At 56.9% G+C, this 17,866-nt stretch overlaps 1 protein-coding gene across 1 annotated transcript in view; it reads right to left on the bottom strand.

The window, feature by feature from the left end:
* EFNB1 (ephrin B1) overlaps positions 1 to 2,093 on the bottom strand; it is a 55,974-nt gene extending 53,881 nt beyond the window's left edge. Inside the window, exon 1 of the mRNA XM_083796902.1 lies at positions 1,766 to 2,093. Coding sequence (XP_083653028.1) covers positions 1,766 to 1,881 — 116 coding nt within the window. The 5' untranslated portion in view covers positions 1,882 to 2,093. The remainder of the gene's footprint in view (positions 1 to 1,765) is intronic.
* Between the last annotated feature and the right edge of the window lie 15,773 nt (positions 2,094 to 17,866).

Raw genomic sequence — 17,866 nt, 5'->3', positions numbered from 1 at the left:
AACACAAAAGATCAATTCCTAAGGGTAAAAGTTCCTTTGCTTTTTGCTTCGAGCTAACAGGCAAATCTTCAAAAGGGAGGAAAAAAAAAATCCAAGTAGGAGAATTTACTTATTGCAGTTCTTAAAACCACCAGAGATCTCTTCGCAGCCTTTCCAACACACTGAATTCAGGAGTTTATGCGCAGCGAAGTTGCCCCACACACACACACCCAAAAAAAGATAAATGTTTGGTTTTCGCTTAAGTGTCCAACTGGAGAGGGCTCCCAAACCGTGTCAGTTTTCTCCAGCTCTCAAGAACTTTTCTTTTTGTTCTTGAGAAATGCGGTGGGGGTGGGAAATCAAGATAAAAAGCTGGACTTTTTTTTTTTTTTAAACTAAGAAGAGAAGGGGCTAAGATAAACAAACAGCCCGCGATTTACAAGATAAAGCCCAGCAAGAGGGCTACCAAAAACATCCTGATACAATCGGGCCCAAAACATCGATAGGTCATTAGTAACCATGTCGAGCGCTTAAACATCTTTTAAAGCTTTTCCTCACTCTTTATTCCAGGCATGCTGGAAGGGCGACGCTCATTGTCCGCGGTTTTAAGCCCCGAGCGCAGCGGGCAGGGGCTGGGGGAGGCGGCAGCGAGCGCTGGAAGCCCCCCGCGCCCCCCCCCGCTCCGCCGCCCCCCAAACACAGCCGCCCCCGGCCGGGGGGGGGGGAGGGAAGCGCCTCTCCCTTCGCCCCCCCACGCACCTGCATTTGGGGCCAAAAGCGCCGTTTCCGAGGCTCTGCAGGGCCGCCCGCTCCGACGGGGGGGGGGGGGGGGGCAGGGACCCCCCCGGGGCACCGAGCCCCGCCGCCCCCGCCCTGCCGGGCCCCAAAAACCGAGCCCCGCCGCTCCGCCCCCGCGGCGGGCAGAGCCCCCCCCGGCCCCCCCCCAGCTCCGGGGGCGTCCGCGGCCGCCAGGCCGGGGGGCTCGGCCCGCTCCCAGCCCCGCACCTACCGCCCGCCGGCGGCATTCCGCAGCTGCCTATTTATAACAGGGGAGCCACGGGGAGGGAAAAAAAAAAAAAAAAAAGAAAAAAATAGCAGGCAGCCGAATATAGCCGCAGCCTTCGGCACACCGAAACGCGAGCGCGAAGCCGAGCCCGGGGTGGGAAGGGGGCGGCGAAGGAGCCGGCGGCGGGTCCCTGCCGGCGCCCAGCGGGTGCGGAGCGGGTGCGGAGCGGGTGCGGAGCGCGGCGGCCGCAGGCGAGGAGCGGCGGCTGCGGGACGCTCTCGGTGCCGCCGGGCTGCCTCCAGGCGGGACGCGACACGCTCCCCAGATTCCGGACAAAAAAAAAAAAAAAGAAGAAAGAAAAAAAAAAAAATTAAAAAAGCCACCACACGCTCGGGCAGCAGCCAAGCGTGCTGCGCGGCTGGAAACGAGCAAACCACCACCGGCTCGAGCTCTGCGCTTGTGCAGCGCTCCGCGGGCTCTGTATTCCAAGCGGGGATATTTCTATTTCTCTCCGTCCGTAGAAAGCCGCCGCCAGCTCCCGGGCGGCTCCGGCGTCCGAGGCGCGGCCGGCGGCAGGTCCGCACGCGGCGGGCGCTCTTCGCGGCTCCCCCGGCCGCTCCGCTTCCGAGGCCAGAGAGCGCGGGGCGATATTTTCTAAATATATATATATATTTTTTTTTTTTCTCTCTCGCTTTGCCTCTTTTTTTTTTTTTTTTGCCACCGGGGGAAGGGCGAGGCGGGCGCCCCCCCGCACCCCCCGCGCCCCCGTGCCGCACGTACTTGGGGTTGCCGGCGCTCCAGGAGACGGGCTCCAGGCTCTTGGCGAGCGGCGCGGCCAGGCGGCACAGGGCGAGCAGCACGCCCAGCAGCCACCGCCCGCCGCGGGGCCGCGCCATCGTCCCTCGGCGGCGGGACGGCACCGGGCGTCAGGCGCCCATGCCGCGGGGGCGGCTCCGCTCCTCAGCCCCGCATCGGCGCCGCGCCGCCCGCGGGCAGCGCCCCGACGGCGGCTCCGCTCCTCCGCGCTCCGTGCCGGCCCGGCCCCGCCGCTCTCCGCGCCGTTCGTTCCCTTCCGTGCCGTCCCCTCCGGCGTCCCGGCTCGCACAGCGCCGCCGCCCGCCGCGCCGCCCCTCTACTCCCCCCGGCAGGCAGCGGCGCGGCCAACCCGAGGCGGCGCGGCCAATCGCCGAGCGCCCCGACGGGGCCTTCGAGCCGCCGGCACGCCCCTCCCCGCCCCCCCCGTCGGTTCTTAAAGGGATCGGGCCCCCGGTGCTCCCCCCGCCCCCAGACGAAGCGGGCGGGGCGGGGGGGACGGGGACGGGGCCGGGCCGTCGGGGCGCCGCCGGGCGGCGGCGCCCCGACGGCCCGGCCCCGTCCCCGTCCCCCCCGCCCCGCCCCCGGGCTCAGCCGCGGTCCAATGGCGCCCCCTGGCGGCCGCGCACCGCCCGCTGATTGGCCCCGAGTGCGGCGCCGAGATTTGCCGGCCTTTCCCACGCCCCTCGGGACGGCACCGCGGCGGGGGTCGGGGCTGTTCCCAAACTGCGGGACTGATCCCAAAGTGAGGGACTGATCCCAAAGTGAGGGATTGCCCCAAAGTGAGGGATTGATCCCAAAATGAGGGATTGACCCCAAAATGCGGAGTTCCCCCCAAAATGCAGAATTGCCCCCAAAATAAGGAATTGGACCAAAATGAAGAATTGCACCAAAATGAGGGATTGCCCCCAAAATGAGGAATTGGACCAAAATGAGGAATTGATCCCAAAATGAGGAGTTCCCCCCAAAATGAGGAGTTGCCCCCAAAATGAGGAATTGCCCCCAAAATGCGGAGTTCCCCCCAAAATGCAGAATTGCCCCCAAAATGAGGAATTGGACTAAAATAAGGAATTGATCCCAAAATGAGGAGTTCCCCCCAAAATGAGGAGTTGCCCCCAAAATGCGGAGTTCCCCCCAAAATGAGTAATTGATCCCAAAATGGGGAATTGACCACAAAATGCGGAATTGCCCCAAAATGCAGAATTGCCCCAAAATGAGGGATTGATCCCAAAATGCGGAATTGCCCCCAAAATGAGGAATTGCCCCCAAAATGAGGAATTGGACTAAAATAAGGAATTGATCCCAAAATGAGGAGTTCCCCCCCAAAATGAGGAGTTGCCCCCAAAATGAGGAATTGCCCCCAAAATGCGGAATTGCTCCAAAATGCGGAGTTCCCCACAAAGTGAGTAATTGCTCCCAAAATGAGGAATTGACCACAAAATGCGGAATTGCCCCAAAATGCAGAATTGCCCCAAAATGAGGTATTGCCCCAATATATGGAATTGCCCCCCAGTGCGGAACACGCTGCCTGTGCAACAAGAGGTTTGTCTGCACAGGGAGAATTCACCAGCCTGATCTCCCCTGTCCGACTGCTCTTCTTTTTCCTTCGGTCCACACTTCCTAAGCCTCGGGGCTGCATGTTTTAGCTGTGTCTCGAGGTGTGAGGTGACTTCATCAATGAGAAATCTGAAAGGAACCCGCATTGGGCGGTTGGACCGGATGATCTTGGAGGTCTTCTCCAACCTTAACAATTCAATATTCAGAAATGCACCTGGGATTGAACGTGAGACCCTTCACCACAGCCAGTTTACTTTCTACTCCAAACATCCTTTAAAAACTCCGAAGTTGCATCATTTTCTGTTAACACAATTTAAAAATCCCTTGGTTCACAACAACCTCAAATGCACTCAACCCCATTACTTGTTTCTCATTTGGCTACTTGAGCTTTTTTTTCCTCCAGCACCTCACATGGCACAACATTGCCATCAGATTTGGATCGAGCTTTATTAGGTTTCTGTGTTTAAAAAGAAATTAAAATCTGGAATGAAATGTGTTGTTAAATTGAAGCTGTGCAGATGCTTTCCTGAGAGCGCGAGTCTGCAGCACGGCCTTGTCCGAGCCGTTCCCTGGCTGCTTAAATTAGGTTATGCCGGGCATTTTACAGGGAGTTAGAGTCCTGAAGACAATGTCAGTTTGATTTAGGCTAAATGAATGAGTCTATCAATTGCTTTTCCAATGACACCTTAATTCAAAAGAGACAAAAAACCTGAAGGAAGGAGGAAAAAAAATATTTTCATTTTAGGTGGGAGGATTTAGAGCCTACCGTAATGAATTATATTGCAACAACGGTAATTATTCCAAGCAAGCTGGCTGGGGAATTGAGAACCGCATTAGAGCGTCGGTGACTTCCCTCCTGCGCCTCCCATCGCTGCTTCCCGTCGGGAAGCCAAGCGCCAGGCAGGGAGCTGGCACGTCCCCGGCGGGGCGGTGGCACGGGGCGCTGCAGCCGCGATGCCCCCGGCCCGGCCAACTGGCGGGCATCCCTGCGCGCCCCTGCCCAAAAATCTCTGCAGATGACATCACGATTGGTTGCCATGGCGACGCCTGCTCTCACAGCGCTCCGGCTCAGGTGGGAGATGGGGAGCCGAGGAATTCAGAAGCTGGAGGACGGCGTTTCCACGCCTCCCTCGCGCCAACGGGACCGCGGTGGACCGGGAGGGGACGAGGCAGAACGGCTCGGGAAGCTCCTCACCCCCCGCACTGGGCTCCGGCACCCACCTCCCTCCCGGAGCCCCTCAGCCACGCACACGGGGTCTGGCACGGCACCCACACCACGGAGCCACCGCTGTGCCCCCCTGGCCAACGGCTCTGGCAGTTCCCCCAGGTGCAGACCTCTAGCGCACAAAGGCGCTTTGCGCTCGGCATTTCATGCGGGTTGTCTCAAGGGGAACAAGGCACGGGGTCTGTTTGCGAAGAACCCTGGCATGCTGTGTCGTCTCTGCATCTCTGAGGTCTCCCTCACCCCAGACCAGACCAGTGGGGACCAGTTTGGTGCTAATCAGTGTCGGTGCATCCTGAGAATGGGGGAAAACAAAGCCGTGCAAGTGGGGCGAGCGCCCCGAGCAGCGCAAGCGCCGGCTGTTGTGGGTACTCTTTACAAGTTTAAGATAGGCAATGTCAACAACAAGCATCCAAAGGTCAGCCAGTGCCTCTTTATCATGGATTAAAATGGTATGTACATACCTGACACACCAGTATAGCTGTATGCTTAAATGCTGTGCAAATATCCAGTTTAACTTCATGTTTTTATCATTTCTTCCCCTGTTGGAATTTCTCAGTGGACAATGGACACGGGGAAAACCAAATACTTCTGGCATGGGAAAGGTACCGGGGCTCAGGGAGAGGTTTTGCTCATTGCAGCCTGCTGGTATGGAGGGATGGACGCCCGGCTGTGAGAACAGCAGAGCACCCTTCCAGGGTCACCCTTACCATGGAGGGCACCCACCCTTTACAGTCACTCAGACACAAAATCCCGCTTTTCCAACCCGGACCAAGCAAGGAAATCTGTGATGCCAAACAAAGCTGATTCCTCAGAATTGATTGTTAAGAAATGAAAGCCACTAAACCCACTGAGAAATGGTTCCTAACCTCGTCTGTGCTGGTGACTACTGGCAACCAGTGAAACCAGTGAAATCAGACGGCCACGAGCGGCGCAGGCAGCAGGAGGAAGGGCTTGCTATTTTGGAGCGGGCGGAGGCAAGGATTTTTAGCAGTTGCCAGGAAGAACATTAGCTGGGCAGGTGCAGTGGAGGCAACGACACCCCATCCTTCTCCAAAAATCCCAGGCTTTGTGAGATCTCCTTGTGTTTTGACAAGTAGCTGGGAGAGGGAGAGAAGTTGCCAGGAAGCTGTTGCCTTGCCCATCCCTGCCTGTCACCCCCGGGAGCGGCGGTAATTCAACTCTCCCTTCCCTTTTTCCTGCCTTTCTGCTTCTCCCCGGAGACACAGAGGGCCCCGAATCGAAACTGTGGGGTGAAATGCTGAAACAAAGGAAGAGCTGAAGCCCTGCTGCACTCACATGGGGAAGGGCAAAAGGGACAGGGCGTGCGTGGAGCGTGGGTGCGCCGAGCGTGCGTGCAAGGAGCATGTGTGTATGGCAAGTGTGTGCATGGTGAGAGGGTGCACAGCTCGGGCACACCTGCTAGCCAAAATTCGCACACTTTGCCACGGCAGCGAGCGATCAGAGGGCTCACGCTGCGCTGGACCGAGCCCCCCACCTGTCAGAAGGATTCACATGCCATCCATCAGGGAAAGCAGCGCTTATAAGATCCCATGCCAAGGGCACGTATGTGCACACAAGCGTGGGGGGCAAATATAAATACACATGCGGCCCAGACCCGGGCCCAGCTGTAAGAGGCATTCCTCCGTGGCACAGACACACAAACACACACGGAGAGCAGACCCAGAGGCAGGCACGCAGCGGGAGCGCTGCGCCGGGCTGCGCTGCGGATACAAAGGCGCGACGCGGGGCTTGGCCCGCGCTCCCCTGCTCTGGCAGCGAAGGGCTGGTCTCGCTGCCTTTGATGTCCTGAGCAGGGACAGCTGGCGGGCGTATTGGGTGTCACCGGGTGTCACAAGTACCGGGGAGCTTCGGCTCCTGCTCTGCAGCTCCCAGGACCGAAACGAGCCGCAGGAGGCTCCCGTGGGAGCCGAGGGGTCTCCAGCAGACCTGGCGCTTCTCCAGGGTGGTCGCGCGTGGCTGTGGGAGGAGAAAGGGCATCGCCCCTTGGACGTGCTCTGTGCATGAGGGCCTAGGGTTTGCCTCGTGCTGCAGCAACACGTGCACCCGCATGCCAGTGCCTCCTCTGCCCAAACCCCACATGCCCCTTCCGACCAGCATCAGCCCATCCCCACTGCTCCCTCCCTGCACGTGCACTCCAGCCTCTCCGCTTCCATCTCCCCCTTCTCTCCCCTCCCTTTAAACCTAATTTTAAAAGCAATGCGATTCCTGGGAAGATTCGCCTCCAGCTGCCCCTTTTTTATTCTCCAAACGTTTCGTTCTGCAGGGACAGGGCAGGACCCGAGTCACTTTGCCCCCTTGGTCAGGCCCAGCAGCACCCACATTCCTGCAGCCTTCCTGCAGCTCAGCGCCCCCCGACACCCCCCTGCCGCAGTGTCTTACCGTGCACAATCACACCCTCATCAAGTAACAATCTGCTTCACAAAATGTATTCCACAGCCACTTCATATTTAAATTACCTGAGACATTTTAGAGCAAAAGAGTAATGGGATAAAACAGAGCAAAAGAAAAATTTAGGCTGAACACCAGGAAAAAGTGCTTAGTGCAGAAATCTGTTCGGCTGTGGGATGGCTCCCCCAGGGAAGCCGTTTGGAGTTATTTAAAACTCACCTAAATAAAAAGCGGTAGGGAATAAACTCCGCTTGTCCCACAGGCATGGCCACAGCGGGACCTGGTAGACTTTCCCCCAAACTACTTTCTGCGACGAGACGTGAGATAGGAGACCTCACGCAGCTGAACCCGTGCGGCACGTTTATCCCGAATGCTTCGCAGTCCACCCGTGGAGATGCACGGCCCCGTCCCTGAGCAGAGCCTTTCCAGAGAGAAACCACCGTGCAGTGTGGGCCCTGCTGTTGGTAGCAGGTGAATTGGGGCTGAAATTCGGGGTTAATCCAACCCTCTTCAAGAAAAAAAAGAAAAAAGAAAGAGTGGATTTGTGAAATACCAGGATACCGGCTGCATGGAGATTTCTGACAAGCCTTCTACCTATTAAATAGCAAACAGCCAGGCAAAACGGGTGCCAGAAAGCTGACATTACCCTGCTAAACCAGAGGATCAAATTCAGAAATGAAGGTGATGTCAAGGATTTTCCTCCGCTGTGATTTATACCATCATTCTGGTGCTCAGGCTCCTGGAAACTTGCACCTTCTGCAGATGTGCCGGCTGATTAAAATGACGCAACTTAGTCGCTAGCTGTGCAATATGATTTAAATTAAAAGCCCATATTCTAACCGAAAATCTGCTACGACTGCCTGCAGCCTTCTCACCGCCTCCCCTCTTCCTCCCGCATGTGTCCCATCCGCACGGGGCCGCAGGTGTGGGCGCTGCGGGAGCCCAGCCGCAGCCCTTCGCGTGCTCCCCGCTCCAGCGTGGTTTTTCCAGCCCTGGGAAAAGGCAGCTCCCACCCGCCGCGGGTGCTGGGCCCGGGGAGAGGCAAGGTGCTGGCCGCAGGCGCTTGAGTTGTCGGGGTAAGGAGCGAGCAGGGGAACGCAGCAGCTCGGGGCGGTTGGGTTCCAGAAGGCGCATTTTATGGGGCTGAGCAGTCTGCTGCATAATGGTCTGGGGAAGGAAGTATTAAAATCTTTAACCAGTTTTCAGAGACGTGATAATGAAGGTGTTGTAAGCTACAATTGCCTGGAAGAAAAAAGAAAAAAAATGGCAAGGAATACGATTTTTATCGCTCCAGAAGTGGTCACTCGTGGACTTGAGGTTTCAAAAAAAGAAAAAAATACTAAAAGGATAAAAAAAGAATCCCTGCAAGAAAAAGAAAATGTAAAAAAGGCGCCTGAACAAGGGTCTGGCCAGGGGCTCCGGGGGAAGAATGGTGGCAGAAAGCAGGAGCTCAGTGTGCAGCCGCAGGCGCTGGGAAGTCAGGGAACCTGATTCAGGAAAGCACTTAGCATTGTCCCGAGCCCGGTCATTCACCGCTTTAATCAGGCACTCTAATGGAACTTGAGCACAGGCTTAATGCTTAAGCATCTTCAATAGAGCTGCTCTCTTTCATCGGGACCTCTGGGGAGGAAAGAATATTGGCTTAAATTAATGAGGCCTCAGAAATGGGTGAGAGATATTGAACTCGGTGCTTTGCCCCCTCTCGGGCGCGGCGTTGAGGCACAGAAGGCAGCAGCTGCTGCTCCCCGGCGCGGGCGGTGGGACGGGCAGGCATCCTGGGGCAAGGGAAACCTCTCCCCGTTTCCAGAGCTGGCAGCAGATCAATTCCTCTGGCCGTGCTCTAGAGGAGGGGAAGGCCAGCGGGGAGCAGAGCCCGTGGGAGGATCTGCGACCGCTGCCCTCCTGCCCGGCCAGCCAGCATCCCCCTGGGACGCTGAGCGGGGAAAAGGGTGCTGAGCGCCCAGGGGGCAGCCAAACACAAGTGGAACGAAGCGGGGGGGGCTGCCAGAAATGGATCGCCTTGCCTAAAGATGAATGTCAAGTGGCAGGGAGGTATTTTTAGCCCTTTTAACAAGATTGTAGGAAACATAATGGGAATTGCTGGGGCTGGCTGGAGCACGAGCGGCCCTGAGCTGAGCGTGACGGGGTGGGGATGGGGGGGGCGAGGTGGGGACCTCCCCAGCTGGAGCACGGCGAGGAGGTGGAGCCAGGAGGATCTCGTGGGGTTCTGCGGGGGTCATTCGTTAACATCTTCCTTAATGACCTGGCAGAGCGCGTAAACAGCATGTTAATGATCTGGCAGAGAAGATAAGCAGCTTGTCAACGAAATTCCCGAGGATACGGCGAAGCGAGGGACCGTGCAGCTTTCCACAGTCGGGGCAACATGAAAGGGGCCTAAGTGGCTAGAAATATGCACAGGAAACTTAATGATATTGTTAGGGGGAAAAAAAATCTAATCTGATCTATCTGGGGCAAGTGATTAAAAACTTGTCCGGGGTGGGGGAGGCGAGGAGACCGTCACAGCAAGAGCTGGCAGGCGGCAGCTTAGCGAGGGCTGCTGCTGAAGGCTTTAATATGCAGCTATGCCAGAGCTGGCTGCACGAGCTCTTCTCATCTACCTCTCCGAGGGAAAACAGAGTGCATTTTCAGGTCACTGATCCACCAAAAGAAGGAAAAGCCCCAAAAAGGAGCAGAAGCTGGAGGAATGGTATGTAAGCTGAGATTTTCAAACACATGGATCTGTTTTCTTTGGACTGGTAATGGCTAAGGGAAGTCACAACAGCATGCAAATATCCCGCAAGGTTTTAACACCAAAGGAAAGATGATTGAGGGTGGCAGAAGAACAGAAGGCGACCTCAGGCCGTATCCTGCCCAGGGGGAAAAGGCCGGGGGCCTCAAGGCCGCGCTTCACAGCACGGCGGTGTCGTGCTGGGCACATGGCTGCAGGTGGTGGTGCCTGGGGCTTTGTGCCATGCCCGGAGCTCACAGCAGCCCCTGCCCTCGTCCCGCTGTCCCTGCTGCGTCCTGGCACCACGGCGGGTGTCTGCCATGCAGCTGGGAGAGGCTGGCTGGTGTGCACAGCCACGTAGTCACGCCGCCACAGCAGGAGGAGATGGGCTGGAAGGGATGGATTTTTCTCCCCTCTCCCCCTGGGCAACCCCCAGGCAGGCTGGGACGGGGCAGGGTCCCCGCAGCAAGCGCAGCGCACGCGTACCCGCACAAGCGCCCCGACCGCCTCGGTGATCTCACGTGAATGAGCTAAGAGCTGGCCGGGTCCTGCCAGGATTTACATGGGAGGCTCCAGAGAGTCTGTGTGTACTCAGAACCCTCCTGCGAGAGCCGCAGCGCTCTCCCCGCGGGGCGGAGGAGCGGGGCTCCCTTTCCTGCTTCCCCACCCTGCGCTGCCAGCTCCGGCTTGCTGGCAGCCCTCCTGCGCCGGGCGGCCCACGCGGCCTCCCTGCCCCGCCGGCTCCATCCCCTGCTGCCCCGGGCCAGAAAGCCCCTGAATCCTGCACCCTGCACCCTGGGGTCCTGCACCCTGGGGTCCTGCACCCTGTGGACCTGCACCCTGCATCCCTGCACCCTGCAGCTCTGTAACCCTGCAGCCCTACAACCTGCGCCCTATATCTCTGTGCCACCACGTCTCCGCGCCCCTGCGCTCCACAGCCTATCCTCCCCCCTTCCATGGGTCAGGAGGGGACCCCAATTTCACCCACTGCGCCACGGGGATGAAATCCTCCCACCGAGGCCGTGTGGTGTCCCAGAGCCTGTTTGGGCCGCTGCTCCGTGCCCCGTCACAGGGTGTGTGCCACGAGTTTCATCCCCGCAGCCCGCCTGCCCGCACACCGGGGAGCGCTGGCTCACGGCACGGAGCAGGACAGGGCAAAAGGCGGAAAGAGGAAACTGCAGGAAAGATGTTTTATCTCAGCAATCGCCAAGAGGGATAAACTGACATCATGAGTAGTTGCACAGCAGCATTTCTTTTGTGGGGCTGGTAATTTGTGACACCGAACATCACTGAAAATATCTTAATTAATGTTTATTTTGATGGCTGTGTAGGTTTGGGGTGACGTGTCCCTGAGTCTGGAATGTGGAAGGGGGCAGGGTGGCAGGAAAAAAAGCAGATTTTTTTTGACTTGCTGCCCAGAACCACAAAAATGTCTTTTAAAGACTCACTCCCTCGCCCTAACAGGCTCATCGGGAGAGGAGAGGAGATCACGGAAAGAAGAGAGATAGAAAGATAGAAATTCAGAGGAAGGGGGAGAGGGGCAAAGACATGGGAAGGAGACAGACAAACACACACTGAGCAATTTGCATGTTTTATGAGTCTTTGATTTCAATGTATTTACAACCCCAGTGCTAACACCCCGGTGGGAAGTTCTGGAGATTACTGTATTTACCCTCTATTTCTCTTTACATCTTTATCGAGCGATCTGTCTGTCTCGCCTCCAGCCAGTCGTTTTAACAAGCTGCATCTCGGGGAGGGACCGGCCCCATCGCGAGGAGCCCCTGCTCCTGTCTCCGGGAGCGGTTCCCAGGAGCGCACGCAGCCGGCGCTGCCCTGGCCGGGGTGCACGGGGTGGCTGCCCACAGCCAGCACCCATGGGTGCCCCGGCTGCCCCGGCCCTGCTCCGGGCCTGCGGGTGGAGGAGGCTGTGCCCCTGGAAACACAGAGATAACCTCAGGAAGCAGCGCAGCTTTTGAGGTCTTTGGTTTTTTTCTCAAGGTGCCTCATCTCTCTGCTGCTGTTGGTGGTTTTCCCCAGCTCCAGGGATGCGCCACAGCACTCCTGTGGGCAGGCTGGGTGGCTTCTGGTGGAGAGCTGGGTTTTTCCGCAGAGGGAAAGGCGAGTCTGAGGGCAGCACTTTCAGTCCCTAAACTGAGACAGACAAGGCTGCCTGCCCCTGCTGCCTCCTTGGCGATCGCACCCTGCCCTGCTCAGCCGCGCAGGCCGTGCCCTTCCCAGCACTGACAACAGCTTGTCTTTTTCTCCTATTTCTTTCCCCATTCCCCTTCTCTTTGAGCCATTTTCTCCCTGCATTCCCTCTAAAAGAACCGAGTTCCCTAGATCAAGCATGCCATGTAAATGGGATGGCCAAACGAACGGGCAGAGACGGCAGCTCCCGTTCAGACAGCAACGCGCAGCCAGCCACTTTTTTTTTTCCATTTGACATTTGAAATAGTGACATCCAAATTCTGTACAGCTCCGTGCAGGAAATGTCTTTTCTACCAAGGACATCTCTGCTGGGAGAGCCAATTTTCTGCAGGAATTTCGAGATCGGCTGGAGATCTGTCATCTCTCCGGAGAGCCCCCGTCACCCAGACACAAGTGTTTGCTGCGCAAAGAGCAATCGGCTCGCACCGGGCGTAGCAGTGACATCGTCCCAGAAATCACGCCGTGACCCCAATTAGCACTCCGGAGGAGAGATAATAAGCGCTTTTTCTAATGCCCTTTTCAGCATGTTGGGTTAGCATGAATCTTATGATCTGCCCCCATCAGTCAGCGCGCACCCGTAAGTCAGCTATTATTCCCCGACCCTCCGAGCGTGCTGAGTTGTGATCAAGGGAAGATTTCCGAAGGATTTGGCTTCTTTTTGCGCTCGGATTTCCCCCAGATAAGCGTGATTTCTCTCAGATTCAGGCACCCCCACGTACACACAAAGGAAGGCTCTGCCAAGAGAAATCAGAGGGTAGCTCTGCGCCTGGAAGTGGTTCCTGCCTGGCTGGCAGGGGGCTCGGAGCAGTGTTTTGCAGTTTGAACCATGAAATCTTGCTCCAATTGGCTGCAAATCCCCCAGCATCATTTCCATGCCTTAATTGGGCAAGCGATGCTCTTCATATCAGATCTTCAGTGCAAGCGCTAACTAGTGCCTACAAGTCCAACGGCTCTTCGGTGAATAATAAGGAATATTCAAGGAAAATTTTGTACTTTTTCTCATCTCGTTTCTGCCAGGAAACTCATTTTGGGGGATACCTGTGGGAAGCGAAAGCAGCTGAAGCACAGGCAGCTCACAAGCACGGGCAGTGCTTGCATGACTATTCATGGGCAATCTTCGGAGTATTTGCCTAAATGCGAAGCAGATTTGGAGGAAAAATAGGAAACCTGCAACTCTCTGAAAGCTGGCGCCAGGGGAGCAGCGCGACAAGCCTTTGCCTACGACTTCTTGCCGTAGCTCTGCCTCCGCGAAGACTAATCATGGCACTAAAGGAAGCTTCTCTGCGAGCTCATTCAGCTCATTTATACCGTGCTTTTTTTTTTTTTTTCCCCTGACATTATTTAAATCTTGTTCCTTAATAACTCTACAACTAAAAGCAATTAAGGAGTTCAGTGAGCAGCATCAATTTCAGCTGTGCCTCTAAAGCATGTCCAGCCGAGATAAGCCGTCGCTTGCAGGCGGTGGGAGGGCAGGCAGGGACCGGGGGGGCACCGGGGGGGCCATGGGGGCCCTGCTGCCCCCAGCCCCAGCCGCTTCCTTAGGGCAGCCCTGCTGAGGATGTCTCTCCCCCAGGCCATCACCCCCTGCATCTCCCCTCACCCACCCATGTCTGTGGTCCCAGGGGTTGCTCCAACCCCCCCCAAGGTTTGCAGACCCCTCAGCAAGGCGGGGGCTGTGGGGGTGCAGCCCCTTCCCCCTGCCCACGTACCCCGTGACCAGAAGGTGCTGCTTCCTATGCATTTTGTTTTAAACGTCATTTATTCTCCAACAAATGATGTTTAAAACAAAACGCATAGGGAAAAGCCAGTTTTTTGTCAGTGGAGCAGCAGACCCGAAGCGGCTGTGTCTGCGAGGCAGGCGACAATCGCCAGCAGTAAGCTCCCAAGCAGGGGTTCGGTGACAAACGGGGACGATTCACCTCTTGGGGAGCCCACTAAAAAGCTGGGCCACCCAACAGCCCAAAGGGCAAAGCTGTGGGGACCTGGGTGCCAGGGGCGGGTGGCCAGGAGGGGTCCCCTTGCCTGTCACCCCCTGCCCCCGTGCCACCAGCTGGTACGGATGCGGCCGGGTGCCCGAGCACCAGCACAGCCCCGAGGAGGCTTTCTCCTGCCCACTGCCTCTCCTGGACCCAGGCACAGAAGGCCCAGCGGGTTCAGAGCACCCGGAAAGCTCTTCCAGCCCAAACTGCTTTACACCCTCCCTAACAAAGGGCTTTTGCTTCCATCTCAGCAGCAATAAATGCCGAGGCAGGAGCGGTAACCTCTTCCCACAGCATTTTAATGAAGAAAACACCCACTGAGATGCAAACGGCAGCCGCGGCTCGCTGCCTGGCGGTCTTCCTTCCACCTTGGGCTCGCCGCCTGAGGAGGCATGGGCACACACGAAACAACGCCCGTGCAGCCAAGTGTCCCCAAAGCAGGGCGATGCCACACGTGGCACGGCGTGGCACAGGCTGGAGGGGCATGGCCACGAGGGCACCGGGCGGCAGCAGCGAGGGAAGGGGGAGGGAATCTGCATAAATTAGCAGGAGGCAATTTTGCGCTCCTCTGCTAATCACCCACTGCACACGCCGCTCCACAAAGCTAATAACAAAGCAGGGTGGTTTTAGTCCGTAAGCGTGCTTAAACAACATAGAGATACTGGGCTTTTAATGTCAACATGTCCTTAATTACCAGGAGCAGGTACTTGACCCGGAGAAGCGAATGCCGGCTCCCCGGGAAGCAGGCTGCTGCAACCCGGGCAGGAGCAGCCCCGCCACGGTGCCAAGAGCTCGGGGCCGGTTCCTGCCCTCCCTCCCCTGGGCTCGCAGCCTCCCCTGGCCCCACTCCTTCAGACGGCAGCAGCCCAGGCTGCTTTAACTCTGCAGCTCCATCCCCATCCCCGTTATCCCAGCATTGCTCCCGGCTGCTGCCATCCGCACCGCAGCAAAACCCTCCTTGTCCTTGCAGTGCCACCATTGCTGATCAGAAACTGTGCTGAGCCTTATTTCCCCTGGGGCTCCAGTCCCTCGAGATCCCATCCCATCCCATCCCATCCCATCCCATCCCATCCCATCCCATCCCATCCCCTGAGCTCCCGCAGGCTTTGCCAGCCGGGGCACATCTCACCCAGCTGCCCCCGTTTATGTCCCCGCTGTCTTTCCTCCACAAGCAGCCAGCAGCTCCCGTGCCATCTTTGCGTTTTGTCTGCAAAACAGTCGAGTAAAAATGGGAGTGATTTATTGAAATCTTTTGATTTTCAGTGAAAAAAAAAAATGTATTTTTGGTCTCAGAGATGTAGTTTACAGCTGGGGAAAGTATGAAAAGGGGGTAAGTGAAAGAAAAATTGGAAAAAAAAAATTAAAAATGGCTGAAAGCCCAAATATCTGTTGGAAATCCACTGCTGGGAAGTTCTGAAAGCCCCACTAAACCAGGCAGATGAAGGCTCCCCCGCACTTGGCTTAGGGGAAGCAGCTTCACCCTTGCAGAAAGCGGCCCCAGGAGAGGGGCCGGGTGGGCGCCCACCCTCCCCACGGGGGAATTTTGTCCTGCTGCACTTGGGGTCGCCCAGCTCCTAGTGCCAATGATAAGAAAACCAGAACTGATTTAAAAGCACTTGGGCGCAAGCCCGAGCCACCCTCGGCTCCTTCCACCCAGGCGAGGAGGGAAGCGGAGAGCCGAGAAGAGGCCGCGTCCCTCCGCCCTCGCCTCCATCCCACCTGCAGCATCGCACCCAGGGGGGCTCTGCTCCGGGTCCGGATCTGTCCCCGCGCCATCCCCGCAGCGTTTGCCGTGATCCGAGGGGACGGCCCGGCTGTCTGCACGGCTCCCAGCCTTCCCAGGGCCCCGGGGCTCCCGCAGCCCCGAGATGCGGCTCCCGCGGGGGAGCCCAGACGGGTGAGGCTCGCTTCTGTCAAAACATTTCAGAAAAATAGTCATAAAGCACGGCCAGGCTTCAAAACAAGTTAAAACAGAGCCGCCGAGGTCTGGTCACCTCATAAACCACAGATAAAGCCAGAAAGGCCTCGCGAAAGCAGGTTTGATCTTCCTCCCTTCCTGTATCTCTTTCATAAACATCTTGGGGAGCCACAGGAGAAGAATCTTATTGATGAAGTCCGAAAACTAACATCCTATGGGTGCTGGGAGAGCCCCGCTCGCTATCCCACACTTAATCTTGTCCGTCCGTGGCAGGGCCGACCTCGGCAGGCTCTGCCAGCGCGGCACACCGCTGCCCATCCCGCCCCCGGTCCTCCTGTTTATGTTAGCCCGGTTCCTGCCTAGCTCCTCGCTCGAGGAGTGGGAAAAAGAAAAAATAATAATAATAATAAAATAAAAAAGGCCCTTTAGCCTCCCTCCGTGCTCTGACCTTGCGGGGTGCTGGCCAAAGGAGCGGGTAGCGCGGACACCAGGGGAAGCATCTCGGGGGTTTTTGTCAAGCCCCCGGTGCCTTGCCCAAGCCCCCCTCACCTCCTGGTGCTCTCGTGCTCACGAAGTCAGAGCTTCCAGAGCCCAGCCCAGCTCCTGGCACCGAAGGACGGCTGAGAAATGTAACGACAGGGCAGCAAAATGGCAGACGGCCTCGCCGTTCAGAACTGTAAAGTGAGGGACATGAAAAGCTGCGCCCGCGCTGTCCGTGCACAGAGACAGGCTCTGTCCCGGCAATTACTGCTCTTTAAAGGGATCCCGGGGACGTTGCAGAGCTCTTTGAAGGCATCCTTTCAGTGATTAGCCAGAGTCAGAAAAGGCAAGTGGGATATGAAGGGCTCTCGGAGCCAGAAGAGAGAACAAAAGAGGAAGCGTCATTATTCCTCCGTCTGGGGCTGAGGAGCTCCTGCAGCTCGGCCCCAGCTGACCCATGAAACGAGCGGAGGAGAGGGTGCAGAAAATCATTGCAACGGGGATCAAAGGTTCGGGACAGCATCCGTGCGGAGTTAAAATGGACTGGGTCCCGTCTGCCTGGAGAAGAAGGTGAAGGGGCAAATAACTGAAAATTACAGAGGCTTGCAGAAGCGTGGATAGGAGAAGTGACAAAGAGATCCTCGGGTGGCAGCTGTAAAACAAGCAAGCAGAAATGCTTGTGGCTTCGGTGGGCTCGGGGCTCATCCCCGCTGGGGTCTCTTGAGCTCCTTGAGTCCCTTGAGGGGTCTCTGGAGCTCCTTGGGAAGCGACTGGAGCTTTCTGGGGGCCCAGACGTCAGTGCTCTCTAGAGGGTTTTTTTCTAGGGCAGACTGTGAGTTTGGGGAGGGGGTGTTCCTCATAAATCCTTCATCCAGCTCCTTTCTTGCAACGCCCCACTTTTGTCTAGGAATTTTCCAGCTCCTTCCAGGAAATCCTCAGTCTAAAGCCTTTCTGTGATGTTCACAGGTTGTTCTTTGCCTGGTGTCTAGCACTTTTCCAGGAATATTCGAGGGCTTCACGGGACTTCTCCAATCAGGAACACTCCAAGGAGTGCCCCAGAGCTTCGTTCATCTTCATCCACCTCAACCTTCTGGTATTTCCTTATCTACAACCCGCCTAGGAGCATCCCTTTGCATTTCAAGAAGCCCACAAGTGCTCTCAAGAAATTCCTCTGTCTAGAATCTTCCCATTAAATTCTCCGAATGCTTTTCGGACATTTCCCCACTGAGGAAATCCTTGTTCTAGGGCTTTCCCCAGACTCTTCCACAGTTTTCCAGGAGTTGCACAGCCGCAGACCTTTCTAGGACTTTTCCTGATGATTTCTAACCATTTTCTTTGCGCTTTCTAGAGCTTTTCCACCCGCACTTCAGCAACACCCCCAAAGTTTCAAGGAATTCCCCCAACGCTTTCTAGGAGCTTGCCCCCCGCTCTGGAGGAGTCCCCCCAAGCCCCCTGGTTCCCGTCTCATGCCCGCTGGGGTGCCAGCAAACCCGCACATCCCTCCCAGCGTGGAGGAACCAAACCTCCCCAAAACTCGGTGCTCTCCCGGGACCTCCCCGCGGGT

Source organism: Anser anser (genome assembly GCF_964211835.1).
Source record: "Anser anser genome assembly, chromosome: 13".
In the NCBI taxonomy this organism is placed as follows: domain Eukaryota; kingdom Metazoa; phylum Chordata; class Aves; order Anseriformes; family Anatidae; genus Anser; species Anser anser.
Note: the sequence above shows the minus strand (reverse complement) of the source record. Positions and strands in the feature narration are given on the sequence as shown.